This window comes from Dromaius novaehollandiae, chromosome 4 (genome assembly GCF_036370855.1).
Source record: "Dromaius novaehollandiae isolate bDroNov1 chromosome 4, bDroNov1.hap1, whole genome shotgun sequence".
NCBI classification, from domain to species: Eukaryota; Metazoa; Chordata; class Aves; order Casuariiformes; family Dromaiidae; genus Dromaius; species Dromaius novaehollandiae.
Window position 1 is genome coordinate 69717319 of NC_088101.1, and position 15210 is coordinate 69732528.

The following is a 15210-nucleotide window of genomic DNA, read 5'->3' on the forward strand; positions in this document are numbered from 1 at the left end:
TCATGAACTATTTTATTGACATTTGAATCTCAGAAAGAAAGCCTTAAGAAAATGCAGACAATGTAAAGCAATTTTAAGGGATTTGAATATCTCAAAGTGCAGCTCCTTGTACAAAAAAAGGCTTTGGAATAAAAGAAAATAGGAAACAAAAGAAGTCGTGTTTTGTTCAGTACTAGAAGAGACATTCTCCAGCTTACTTCTGTTCAATATCCACTCAGACAGAGTGACCCAGACTTTGATCTCATTTACACTAATTGTAAATCCAGCATAACTCAACTGCTGTCAAAGGAATCTAGTTCTGGGTCTTTGTAACATGTAGCAGCATAATACTTATAAACTGTATGACAGGGATTCTAAAATCATCATCCTCCTGTTAAAAATATTTGCATTTTTTCTAAACATGTGAAAGTAGCTGTGAATTGGGAAAGCAGATGAAATGTGAAAAATACAATCCCATAATTTCTTTTCTGCTCATTTTTTATCCTATATGCAACTGTGCCATATTCTTTCAATGCCAATCCATACTGCCATTTTCTAACTCCTACCAGCACAAGAAGTGGAGAAAAAGGGACTGCTTTAAAAATTTGGAGAATAAATAATCATTCATCCCAAGTTATTTTCTATAACAAGGGGCAGCGTAGCAGTAAATATAACTTAATATAACTATGATCTATGAAGAAAAATATTCTTTGGCTCTCTTCTGTGTAAAGTGGTCATGGAAATCTAAATTGGTACTGGAAGAACTAAAAATATAACTTGTAGGTAAGAATGGTATCTTCTGTCTATTGCACTCTCCTTTTTCTAATTATGTTGTAGTAGCTGGAATTGTGAGATAGAAGAAAGAGATCATTTGTTCTGGTTTTTGTATCTTTTTTCTTCAATTTTTCAACCATCAGCAATGAGGTGTTAGACTTTAGTACAACCTTGTATAACTTAAATACACACCTTTGTTGGATGAGATTGATTAGTGAGATTGCTATGTACTTAAAATTTTGTTCATCCCTAAATGTATATACTTCCTGATAAGATTCAGTCTCTCCAGCCAAGGCTCTTTTACTTAGCATAAAAATAAATATTCACAGAAGCAGCTGCTCAAACCTATCTCTCCCTGTCCCATGACTGTGTCAATTCCTCACCTTTATTCATGTTTTCTTTGGAGACTAACTCATTTCATTAGTTATGCAAAATAGTTTTGCTTTAACATGAGGAATAAACATGCTTTCTAAAACCCCAGTGGCCCAGCTGTTAATGGGCCCTTTTGGCACTTCAGTGAACTGTGTTCAAGTTCTTTTTCCATCACATAAACATGAAAGCAGGTTTTCCACTTGCTGCACGAATATTGTAACAACTAAAGCAAAATGAAATGGGCATTCAGCCCCCAGTCCCTCCTTCCCACCTTGTGGAAGACTTAGTCCAGTGTTTATTTCTTACAATTTCTGCTGGTTAAGAACTGCATGTATGGCAGGCTCAGGAATGCCTCATTTGAGAGCTGTGCAGAAAATAAGTGTAAATGAAGTCTCAGGTATGTCCAGCAGAATTAGAAGAGGTGGAAACTCCCTCTGGGCAGACATGCAAGTGTCATAGGAGTTTTGGTCATAAGAAATAAGAGCTTTGTAGGCACCTGAGTAAGGTGTTAAAGATTTTGGATCTTCTGGTCTTAGGCACCTGACTGATACACTTCGTATCTAATGGTGAAAACCACAGAGGTATTTAGAAGTCTCTCTTCCACTGATTTTAATTGGAGAGTGGAATCCAAATTAGATTTATTTGATTGGGCCTGATCCTGGGCAATTTTAAGATTATGGCACAGCTTAGTGACAAGTTAGAGGATGTTGAGGTTTCTTAATGGTGTGTTAAGACATTAAAAGTTGTAAAGCAGCACATAAATCATTCTGAAGATCTGGACCTCAAGGCTACTTACACAGGAAGAGTCAGGAAAGTTAAGCCTAATTATTTTAAGAAATATAGTCAAAGGTAAAGCATAGTGCACCCACATGCACGTTTTCAAATCAATGCCCTTGGTTTGCTTTAGATGCAGATTAAGGTTCTTCTGAACGTGATCTCGATGAGAAGGAAGTTACTCAGTAATCCCACTGATTCTCAGTGCCTTAAAATATAAAGCTGTGCCCAAGTCTTGGTGACTTTCTGATGGCTTTATTCCTTAGTTATTCTCTCGGGAGAATTCTGCATTAATAAATTAAATAACAAACATGCTAACTCAAATCCATAGGAGAGCTCAGAATTAACCTAGCTAGTTATGTCTTCTTTTGTCTTGTTTAAGATCAAACACAACTTTGTTATTTAATTAAGTATAATGAACCTTCATTGTCTCCAAGATAGTGACATGAGAGCAGCAGTGCGTGAATGTATCCAAGTGTCATTCTCTGCAGTAAACACAAAAGAATCTTGTTCATGCCCTATATGAAATAAGCTAATTTTTCTAAGGACATAATGCTCATAAGCATTTTAAACATAGCTGGTGTAACATAGCTATAGAGAGGCATTTTTCCTCTTAATAGCAGCTCCTCCAGGCCATCAACGATCTTCGTTGTCTTTATTGCATCGGTGCTCCACTGTTTCTGTGGATAAATAATAGGCATCCATCTCCAAAATTCACTGCTTGATTCCTTTCCACAATGCTAAGAGCTATATCAAAAAACGGATTTAGGCGCCTACCTACTTGTTCTGGCCTTGAACAAGACATAAATGAACACATGATCAGGTGGATTAATTTTAAGCTTTCCTATGGATTTAAGATAACACACTGTTAAGCTTGTTACTTAATGAAATAGTTCTCCCCAAGGACCAAGGGAGGGAGCAATCAGAAAGTCATCAATAACTTTGATTAAGTTACAACTTAAGGAACAACTTAAGAGATATTCAATCAGTGTTGGGGGAAAAAAAAAACCCAAAAACAAAAAGACAGTTAATCCCAGGTTACAACCAGAAGTAGTATAGGCTCTATTCAGCTCTGGTGCAGAACTGAAATGTGTACCGACCATACAGAGGCAGCAGGCTCTAATGGGGGAGTTATGATGCTCCGCTTTGCAAGACTTTACTGAGACATCCCCCTTTCTTGTAGAATCCAAGCTAGGCAGAGGAGAGTTCAGCGTTTAATTGGAGTTCTCACAGATACTAGCACGCTCAGCAGGAAGCTAGAGTTGGAAATGAGAAACAGTGTGGTTAGGACTAAAGGAAAGTACCGTAGCACAGAATCACGTGCTTAGTCTGCTGTCACAGACTAAACAGAGACCTGACCTAGACTTTACTAACACAAAATGATAAAATACAAAGATGTGTCTGAGCTCCAGCCATTCTCTGGAGCTGTAGCCTCCTTTGTGACCCTAGATCCAGCTGATGCACCTCTCCTCTGATTAGGTGCTCAACTGAGCAGGACTGTCCCTCTCTGAATAGCCAATGTTGACAGCTTTAGAAGATGTGCCTGAGCAGTATTGAGAATATTGCTTCATAGATGAAGTCTTTAAAAGTAGAATCCCTCTCTTTCCAAGAATCAGTTGCCTACACCAGAAAGAAAAACACATCTGAGTTTGTTAAATACAGTGATGGAGAGCTGGTTCATGATCCTATGCTAGATGAATGAGCGTGCCTGATTCACCGAGTCACTGAGTTGTTACTTATAAGTGTATAGATAGACTCTCTCTGTACTTAGCTGCAGTCTTAAGTACTGTTGCTTGTATGGCATTCTACACTGGTTTAACAGCTTAATAGCTAACATACTTGAACGGCTTCTGATAATGCATTGCCTTCCACCATGCAGGGTCTGTCTTTTTTTGTGAATCTAGCACTGGATGCCCTGTGGATTTAGCCTAGTCACTGAATCAGATTTTCCATTTCTATAGAATTGTATTGCTATATTCTTAAATTGTATAAAAGTAAGAAAAGTTATATAGAAAAACAAACAAACAAACAAACAAACACCTTCCTAGCTGGTCCTTAGTCAGCTCATCACAACTTCCTATTAGCATAAGTCTTCTTTAATGCTTCTGAGATGGACTGCTACACCAGGGAATTCCAGAGACCGTTCGATCAGGAGCAGTTTCCCTGAACAGAATTATCTGGGATTCCCGAAGGCATTGGTGCAATGTGGAATGGAGATGACCACTGCAAAGTTTAGAGCACACACCTGGAAGGTTTGGAGTTATTCCAAATTTTAAAAGGATCGCGTCCTTATAAAATTGGGACCACTATGAGGACACTATGCAAAGTGTAGTGTCCTCAGTATGAAAACACAATGCAAAATAGTCAAGCTTTGATAATGTGTTTTTTAACACTGATGATAGAAGGGTTGGCTCGTCAATGGGGATATATGCGGTGCCAGGAAGCTGGCTAACGTAGGGGTGGTGCATCAGAAAACAGAGAAATAAAAATAGATATGGTTTGAGCATCAGAATAAATACAGAATAAATACAGAAATTTTGCTGGTGCCAAATTAAAAATAAAATCAGAGTTCTGAGATATAACACAGTTATTGGAGGTCTCTGCAGAGGACTTCAGGAAAAGTTATATCAAGAATGTAAAACAGTGCAGAAAAGATGGGAAGAAATGGTACTGAATGTAAAAAGGTAGATTGCTAATAATATAATGTGATCAAATCTGCTCTGAATTTCTTGAACTTTTTAATACTTAATAGCACAGTGTAAAAGAGCTGTTTGGAGATTTAACCCTGTGACCCTCAATTAGTCATTGAAATACAGACAAGATAAGTTGAGTAAAACTCTTTCAAGATTCATGTATTCATTTACCCCAAAGGGCAAATGTACCAATAACCAGAGAAATTTATGACAGACTAAGAAAACCCAGAGCATACCACTTGAATTGTAAGAAGGCTGAAGCTGTCAGAAGAGCTATGCCTACCATACCATCTGAGGATGTGATATCTGTGTATGCGTGGCTGTATTGCGTATATTTACTTGACTGTGGTACATCATTAAATCTTTGCCAGTGCTGATGATAAGAAATTATTCAGCTTTTATAGCCTCTATCTTAATGTTACTCTAAGACTTCCTGTATTTCTTTGACAGCATTCTAGAAATACATATTTAAATATAAGCCCCTGCAGTATTCTTATTGATCTATCATGGGGATGATTTCATGGGTTTATGGGTTTACAAGCTTATCAACTACAAGGTGGGAGAGAGGGGTTAGAAAAAATAAACTCACTGTTTTAAAAAATATATATTCGATGGTTAACAAATGCACTGAGAAATGCAGAAGACACATGATGACACATCATAACTGATATTTTCTCCAATCTGGAAGATGCTTACTAAATGTAAATGAGGTTCATGCTGTTAAAGAGTATTAATTTGAAACAAAAATCTAGTTCTAGCACTGATGTAATGTGAGTATGTTAATGCTTAGAATTCCTTGCCTGCTGGTCAAGAGCATAGTCAGACTAATCCGATTATTTATAGCTGACTATATGTTAATTTGTCAGTTACCTATAACCAAAACCTACATTTAAATAATCAACTCATTGTTTTTTTGGCTTATTTCTATGTAATACAGAAATAGAGCACTGGACCATTAAAGTGGCCTGCAGACACATAATAAATACTACTTCCTATTATATTTTCAATAAAATGTTTAATTACTGTAGTATATTGCAGCACATAAGAAGTTTGGAAGGTTGACTGCAGTAGGTTGATCTAAAAGGAACCACATATTCCATTTACAACATGCTATAGATATATCAAGAAGTTAATGTTCCTTAGTGGCTAGTTCTCCAAAAATCAGTCTCCTGTGCTTAGATTAATCAAAGTTCCACTTAAGCTTTGTTCTGGACCATTACACCGTGGGGAAGTGCTTTTCCCCGGCATTAGGTTCAACAGGAACTACTAATATGAGGCATTTCAGACGGTAAATGCACTAACAGAAGAAAGTTATAGCTTATTTTATAGAATATTACTCAATCTATATATTAATTATAACAGACAGAGCCTAGATTGTTATATTTATTAAAGTAACAAGCAAAGCCTAACATTTACTGCCAACTGAAAGAAAAAGAAGCAATACATCTAGCAACTTTTCTGTGATTCTCAAGAAATTATTATGCTGGATTTCTGAGTATTTGTGAAAAATTGTTCAATTCCAAACTGATCAAGATCTTTTGTTTCTGTTTAGGATTTTGTTATGGGTCTCTCAATTTTACTCCGAGGGACAGTACAGGAGAAACTGAACTGGGCTTTCAATTTGTATGATATAAATAAGGATGGATATATAACTAAAGAGGTAAAGTCTACTTTTTACACTAATCATTGAAATGACATAAGACTGTGTATATTAGTCCTGCCTTCAAAGAAAAATGTTTTCAGAAGAACTCTTGTCAAAACTATGAAATTAGTAGTGGATAATGTATTTTCCCAACAGACTAAACATGTTAAAAATTAACTAATTTTCAAATTTTAAAGGCATATGTGAAAATTGAACATAGAAAACCATCCCAAAATTGTAGAAGTCCAGAATTCTTAAGGTACAGAAATATTTGGCATCACCTTATATGTATTTGAACGTACAGTCACTTTGGAATAAGGTAGGTTGATAGGATATTTGGACAAAAAAACATAAGTGGTCCTTGATGGTTCCTCATTTTTGAATTTACTCCTAAAATTGTTACCTAATACAAAACACATATAAAAAGATTCCTAAATCCTTTATTTTGCAAGGATATAAACACACACCTAAATTACATTTGGTCCCTAAAGTGGGACCAAATGAGTAGCCTCCTAAAAATATATGATTTTTCAAAATTATGTCCTCCTTACAGACATAAAGGTTAATTTTGAAATTTTAGGAGAATACTTTATGATTATTATAAAAGGGCCATCTATAGAATAGTTTCTCAGCATACTGGCAGATGACTCATATTTATAATCATTCTTGTAGTTTTCACAGGGCAGTCTTTATTAACAAAATTCAAAGCTTCTGATAAAAAAGGAGGCGTGTGTGTGTGTGTGTGTGTGTGTGTGTGTGTGTGTGTGTTGCATGTGTGTTTTCGCCACGGAAAACTCAGGCAAAAGAAGGTGATGTGTTTTGACTATTCAACTGCTGTTGTAGAGCTTTTTTTCCTGTTTATTTTTATTTAATAGACCTCAGGAGATTCTTTCCACAATCAATGTATTTGTATATATTCTAAATCATTTAAGATCAGAAACATATATCTACATTTATTTAACAAGTTTCTCTTTTTAATCTCATTTACACAAACTATGAAAGTTGATTTAGTATGTTTAGAATTTCTAAGATAGCATGTAGTTCATTCTTGAAGCTGTTCAATCACAGATTTACAGAGGCACATTCTCAAAATTTTGTTCTAAAATGCAAATGGTAAAAATCATTTACCTGCCCTAAGTCAAAGTAATAGCTACAATGCACCTTACATCACACAGACATTTTTTTTTTTAATCTTCAGGAAATGCTTGATATCATGAAAGCAATATATGATATGATGGGGAAATGCACTTATCCTGTTCTCAAGGAGGATGCACCTAGACAACATGTGGAAACATTCTTCCAGGTGGGTCAGACAGGAAACCAAAAAGACTGTTCTGTTAGCAAGTATGGAAAGGTTTTCATTGTTGTAACGGTTTTGCATAATGTTATTGTTATCCTTTTTCTTCTGTGTGCTTCCATCCCAAGCCACTTGTTTCTGTGATCTGCTCATTACCCCTTGCCTTTCCTTAAGCAGCTTATATTATTTACTACTTCTTTACAGTACTTTGGCTCAATTGTTCCCCAGGCTGGGAAATAACTGAAAAAAACCCTTGTTTTATTTAGCATTTTAGGAAGATAAACATATATGCTTATTCTTTCTGAACAGAAAATGGACAAAAACAAAGATGGAGTAGTTACCATAGATGAATTCATTGAGAGCTGCCAAAAAGTAAGTACCTAGTGATAAGTATTCAATCCACAGTTACTCGCATCAGTTGGCCAGAGATATCATAGCGCTACACAGTCGATTTTTGGAGTGAGACTGATGGTAATCCTAATACCAGGGATGATAGTTTCCTAAGGTACAATATGTGTGTGTATCATTACACAAAAACACTAAACAATGGGAATAAATTCATGGCTTGCATGTGTAGAACAGATATTATATACAAGCTGTTCATTGATTATAATTAGAATACTGTGTCTGCATCCTCTATCTCTGAATAAAACTGCATTCTGTTTGTAGATAACAGTAAATGGTTTTTTTCCATTCAGCTAAATATTTATTTCTATCTTCTGCTCATGCTGGAGAACATATTCCTGTTATAACTGGCACAGATTCACACTAAAAATAATGTTATTTGAAAATTTATCATCTATAGGGGTGTTCCTCAAAGCATGACTCATGACCTAAGGCCATGAGGCCTTAAAAAGAGAAGATTGCAAGGAGCTTCCAAATGGTTGGCTGGCAGGAACAGCAGGCAATTTTTTCAAGGCAGGGGAGTAAGAATTCACTGTAATTATTAGTTGCAAGTGTTTACACTACCCAGTTGGCTGTTCATTTCCTTCAGCTGCTGAAAGCAGCTCATTTTCTCTTGAGCAAGGAAGGAGAATAAACTACTACAGCAGGAATTACAGCCAGTTTTTGCTCCTCTGACCTTCAGGAACTGGCTTGCACTCAGACTCAGGAAGATGACATGAGGAAAGATCAGTTGTTTTCAAAAATTTAAGGAACAATGGTTAATTTGTCAATTAAAAGAAATGCAAGAAAAAGAACAGGACATAGTACAAAGTGGTGATGATATGTCTTTGGTACGATAAGAAATTTTAGCATACTGTAAGGTGTCACATTAGATCTAGTGATAAGACAGGCTTGGGGTTGATTATGTGATGCAAGTTGATAAGGCAAAATAAAACCAACGCTATTTGTTACAGTGAGAAATATAATGAATCATAGCAGTTTTCAGCTGGTATGTCAGCCTTGTCTAGGCTCACTAATTAATATGAAGCTGACAGAGATCAGTAATAGACTATGTACATTGCTTCTTAGCTCCTATAGAAAAGCGAAGTAGACAAGAGACAGGAAAGAATAAGACTAGCAAGAAAAATTCTGCTAGTCAGTGACAGTTTTCCAATCATTCCAAATATGGAAAGCTGAACAGGAAATGCAAAAGATTCTCTGGAACTGGTCTGTTTTTATATGCCTCTGTAGTTATTCCTTAGGATTGCCCTCATGATTTAAAAGCAAGATAGAGAGGTGTCACAGCAATGCAGTAAATGATTCTTTAATCAATTTTAATCCACTGACTTTTGTGTATGAAAGAAAGAAAATGTCTAACTAACTGTGGTTGTTCTGTATATCCTTAGCAATGCATACGGGGAGATGTCTTATATGTCAGCAGTGCTACATTGCATTGACCATGGTTCTAGTTTGTCATTCTCGTTCAATATGAATGAAAAGCACTGGCTCTGCTAAAGCAGCATGCTCACCAGAAACAGAGATGCCATTCATTTCTCTGTTTTCCCAGCTGAGGTCTGCAGAGTTCTGGGAATTAAATGAAAGATTAGTTTGGATACAATAGCAATGATGGTGATGAGCAGAGCAATTAAATTTTCAGGAAAATTAGTAGCTTCAGTAAGGAATTCTCTCTTTTCCTTTTCCAGTGTGATTCACAGCTTCTGACTTGCTAGATTTCTCATTTGCCTCTTCTAAGTATTCAGAATATATGCGAGAGGGAGGCCCTCTAAATCTCTATATGACAAAGATACTCTTCTCTCATCTTAGTGGATGACCCTGCCACTTACTTTACCCTCACTTGTTCTTAACTTTAAAGGCGGCAGTATTTTTTGAAACAAAAACTATTTTCCTGCCTAAATATTTTGTCTCTCTTACTACTAAGTTCCATTCTGATAGTAAGAGTTCTGAGCAGCAAAGTGCATAATTCATGTTTATATCTTGATTTGGTTTCAGAAACCAGATTTGCATTTAGGATTCAACCTGAGGCCTTTAAAAAATTTGATGCAGAAGGCATGTGCAGTTAATGTGGCCTTTTCAAGATTATGCTTCTCACAAAGGATGCAGGAGCCTTTTCCTTGTAAAACACAACTGTAGGAAAACCCTTTTCTAATGTCCTAGCAGGAACAAGACTGATCTAAAAAGATAACATTCAGGTTCCATTCTTTTCTCCGCATGTAGGAGTTCACATCCAAATATGTCATCTTCCATGAGTATTTAACAATGGTGAAAGCAATAATGAAGTGATCCTTCCTGTAGTATATTTGCCTTTCTTCTAAACCTGCCATGTGATACTTCCAGAGGCTGTTTGTGTGTTCTTGTGTTATGAGAAATAGTGGATGACATTATTGATCTTAATTCAGTATCTCTTTTCCAAGCTGCAAAGTTCTCATTTATTTACGTTTTCCTCCTAAGGAAACCATTCCACACCTTTAATCATCCTTGGCACATTCTCAGTATCATTGATGGTTCCACTATTAACTCTTTTTGGAGATACTCTTCAGGACTCAGACATTCAGGACATGGGCACAGCATGCACACTGCTCCCTGCTTTGACAGCTAGGAAGCCTCCCTCCTCAATGGACCCTCCTTTAGCACTAAGGCTTAGATCAGAGCAAGTTTGCTCAAAACCTTCCCTGCCAATCTGCATGACATATTGACATCAAACCTGGGAATGGAAACACCCGTTCATGCATATGGCAGCCAGTGTCAGAGCTGCATTTGATGCACGTGAAAATATCCTAAAGGCATACAGAGGATATGTTCACCAGCCCCTAACTTCTAGCCCATGCTAGATTCAACACAGTGCCAAAGATGAGCACCACAAGAAAAAAACCCTCGATTCAGTGCTAAAACTGAGCTTCTCCTCCAGTCTGAGTATTATGCTAGACTAGAAGCTTGCTCTGCCAGGGAATGGCTATGAGCCTTTTCTTTGAATGTGCTCTCATGCAAGTCTTGCCAGCCTCTGAGAACAGTCATCCCTCTATTTGGAATTGGAAGTCAAGTCAGTGGGTCTTAGAAATGCAACCTTTTCACTAATGTTTCATGATACTTCAGACCAAAGCCTCTTGGCCAAGGGGGCATACTGACTTTAGGGGTGGTGGTGGTGGGGAATGCAGAAGCTCTTTTCTGGTGGTTGGGTATAAGTACCTGTCTTTGCCCATGGCCTACATAAATGAGGCCAGTAAATGTGCGGGTACTGTGTGTGACTTGATTCCTTTGCTCTCCTTCTCTCATCCCCCACCCCCACCCCATCCCTGGGCTTGAATGCCAGCCTGCTTTCCAGACCTGCTCTCAGAGAGGAGAAGGGGGGACTATCTGGCCCCAGGTATACCATACTGAGTCTTAAAGAGTGGATGCTATCTGTCTTGCTTTGCTACCTGTAGGTTACCAAGTAACTGGCACAGGTCTTGAGAAACAGTAGGATACGTGGCTAACTTCAGGCCTAGGCCCTACCCAGTTCCTTACTTGTCATCTTTCAGTGTCTCCTTTCGCTGCTTGGTGCTGACAGAAAAGGGCCTGACTCAGGTATTGCCTCTCATCTACAGCAGCACCACAAGGAACAAAGGCAAAGAGGAGCAAAAGACATTCATGGTGCATAAATAAATATCAGGGTAAATGACTAAAAGGTATTTCTGACAAAAAGTGAATGACAAAAAGGCTTCCGGGATAGATGTTTTCTACAGAAATAACCTGTTCCATACAAAATACTGATGGGTCTGGGTTAGTCTGAATAGAGCAAAGAAGCCGTATCAGCCTGCCTGTGTGTGTCGTGTCTGTGTGTGTGTGTGTGTGTAAATAAAAACAAAAAAAACCCCTCAAAATTGGCTTGAAGTTAGACCAGATCTGGCAAAGTTCATTCATTTGGGTTCTGTGCCTTATACGGAATATGCAAACATCTCCTAACTTCTTGAGTTAGGCACCAGTAAACAATTCTATTAGGAAAAATCATTTAGAAAAAAAATTACTGAAAAAAAAGAGGCAGATCTCTTGGAATTTTCTGGTAAGTAAGTTACCATTTGCCTTTGAAGATGAAGCAACAGATATTAAAAGCCACCATGTTTCAAATATTGTGACAAGTCTATGCTCTCTTGAGAAGACTCTTGCCCTTTAACTAAAGGCCAGGCATTTAGACGTCTTCTGCATGGAAACAGCAAACCTCAGATAAATGGAGCAGGTGTTACAAATAACTGCTAGTTTTGTTAGTGATGATACATATACTGGAAAATGGGTAGGATGTGTCAAAACACTGTTTCTAAATGCAGTACATTGCACATTTGCTGAACTTGGCAATGTATAGACAAAAACATTTGTAAATAATTAAATGACACTGCACAGTTGCCTTTACAGTCTGCTCAACTCATAAGTCACAATCTATCATCAACTGGAGGGAAAGTGCAAGTTTATTTTCAATATCACCAAATGGAATAGTTGGCTCAAAACTGTCACTATTTATGCCATGTATCTTAAGAAGTAATTAGAATTTTGAGGTTTTATAATTTAAAGAATAGTTCAGGAAAAGTTGTGGTTAAGAAATTGAGAAAGCTTACATAGACCAGAGGAAATCTATGCAGCTCTTTCAGCAACAGAAACATTTGCTTCCAAGAATAACGTGAACTCTTCTTGCCTGTAAGATAAATGAAATCAGCATGTAAAGAGCCAAATAAGGTGCAAGCTTGGCAAAGCCTTAATGAAGTAGTCTATTCTAGACTACTAAAAGCAAGAAGAAAGTCTACATCTACATCACTAGTGTCAGCTGTTTTTCTTAAGCACCTGCCAGTTTTCTTCAGTACGTAGCTAATTTTTGATTCTAGTTAAACCACACATTTTAACCTTACATCGATCAATGACCTGCAATGGTACATTGATGTTTCAAAACAATGCACTGGAAAAAATTATTTTAATTTCCAATAATTTAGTAAATTTCCCACATGAATCACTTAAGCGTTAATCTATATAATTATTTTCTTTTGAAATCAGATATTGCTTTGATAAGTTTATCCACACAAAGTAGCGTGCAGATCACTTTCTTCTTACAGTGTCACTTGTGATGACAGATGGAATCAAAGTTAATTGGAATCAAGAAATTTACTGAGAGTTGTCATTTTCTAGAAAGCAAATCAGCAACTAGACTGCAGAGTGAATTATTTAATTGTAAGTTAATATTGATCATGTGTTACTGAAACATTAATGTACAGCAGGCCTACATAACTTCCTGTCAGTAGTGGAGAATACTACGTGATAATCTATGAAGTGTGTTTTATTTTTTGTTTTCTGCACCTCTTTCACGAAACTTACTAAAATACCCTACCCTATCCCAATCAGTCTTACTTATTTACTAGAATTAAAGGTAACTCAATTAATCCCTCAAGAAAGTCCTCAGTGGTGTGCAGTCAAATTAAAACAGAGGATCATTACAGTGGAGATCAGCAATTGCTAAATGAGCATGCAGTCTGCTCTTGAATGCAACTGTGCTGTTGTGCAGAAGTGTCACTATACATGGGCTACAAGTAAACTTTGTCTTCTATAAACTGAAAGGTAGATACTGTAAGATTTCTTTTTTTCCTGACTGCTGTGCTGAGTTATTTACTGAGAGGAACAGCAATAAACAGTGATGCTTCAGTAAACATTATGTATAACTTTGAAGTATGTTTTGTTACCTATCTAATGCAAAGCAATCAGAAAGCAGAAATAGCATTAGAAAGCAGTCAACATCTTTCAGGGTGAACACAAAGAAAATCTAAGCTGAGGAGCCAAAAAGTGTTGCAGTGAAATTTAGGGAATTAACTGATTCTTTAATTTATACAAAGATGCATGCTTTAACCTATTTTATTATAAAATCATCCCTAGTTACTTGATAGGATGCTCCAGAAAGGCGAAAAGGCTTATGTATACTAAAATACTATATAATTTCATATACTATATATTATGTAACAATTCCTGATTCATACCTAAGATAAAACAATTATTCCTTGTGTATTTATTGTCTATATAGTATTTTATGTTATACTGGATATAAATTTATAAACTCCAAAATACTGCACTTAATTTTCTTAGCATTTTAATGCATTCTTCACAGATTTGTTTTTGGTTTAATTAACACCTACAAATATCTATTTAAGTCTAGATCAATTAATGGCCTTTCCTCTAACAGTTTCTCCAAACAAGCTGATAAATAGACGTTGTCATTAATAACAGTACAGTTAGTTCTACCCAATTTCACTACAGGTACTTGCCAGCAGCATTTCTAAGGGGATATGATTTTTGTTTTACTTTTTTTCTTTTCAGGATGAAAATATAATGCGCTCCATGCAGCTCTTCGAAAATGTAATTTAATGAAGATGTTAGAAGCTCAGCAACTAATGGACAAATAAGAGCTATTCTGCAACATTACCTAAAAGATGGATTTCCCATGTTTATCATAAATAAAACTACTCAGTTTACACTGAGATATGTATTATGCAAATAAGCCTTTTATTATTCTGAAGCCCCCCCCCCCGATTTTCCAATTGTTAAAATTATATGATTTATCACTTCAACAGTGGTTACTTAGTTAAAGAAGATTGTTATAAAAAGTCAGCTTTCTACTCCAAAGCCAGACAAAGTAGGACCTGACATTATAGAGCTTTATTATCATTTCAACCCCTAGATAAAATAGATACCACCACAAGGAGATTAAAAACTGCTAGTTTTGCTACTCATTTGTACTGGATTCAGCTCCAGATGTTTGACTGTATTTCTTAAATGTTAGCTTCTAATTTATACAGAGGCATTACCATGTATTTTCTTTTCACATTTGTATGGTGTAGTCCTCTTTTTTTTTTTTGAATAATACTTTGAGTTAAAGTGCTATAATCAATGTGCAATGCACATCTTCCTGCAATGGCCTTCCACCTTTAACTTGCTTCTCTCCTCTTAAACAAACAAAAAACCATGCCCACAACAAATAAAATAGCTAAGTTACGAGAGGAAGAACCATTTTCTAACAAAAAACAGAAAAAGAAACAGAGGTAGATTTACTGCCTACCAAATGCTAGTAAACTTCTATCACTTGTACTTAGCTAATAAATCTGCATTCAATTTTTTATGACATGTATATCAGGAGTCTGATATACTGTATTTCTAATTCTTGTTGGATGTGTCAGTTCTCTGCTTAAAATTAAGGATCTTCTGAGTTGACCCATCTCATGAAGAAAAGAAAACTTGACTGGATCCCAGAATTGTTCTCAGATGTATGTATC

The 15210-nt window shown here is 36.4% G+C and overlaps 1 protein-coding gene across 12 annotated transcripts in view; it reads left to right on the forward strand.

Annotated features, from left to right (window-relative positions):
• The window catches only part of KCNIP4 (potassium voltage-gated channel interacting protein 4), a 484037-nt gene extending 469292 nt beyond the window's left edge, over positions 1-14745 (forward strand). For all 12 annotated transcript variants that reach the window (XM_064511366.1, XM_064511360.1, XM_064511369.1 and 9 more), the window contains 4 exons: positions 6145-6252; positions 7433-7537; positions 7841-7903; positions 14258-14745. In XM_064511366.1, the coding sequence (XP_064367436.1) occupies positions 6145-6252; positions 7433-7537; positions 7841-7903; positions 14258-14305 (324 nt within the window). In that variant the 3' untranslated portion in view covers positions 14306-14745. The remainder of the gene's footprint in view (positions 1-6144; positions 6253-7432; positions 7538-7840; positions 7904-14257) is intronic.
• Positions 14746-15210: the final 465 nt, after the last annotated feature.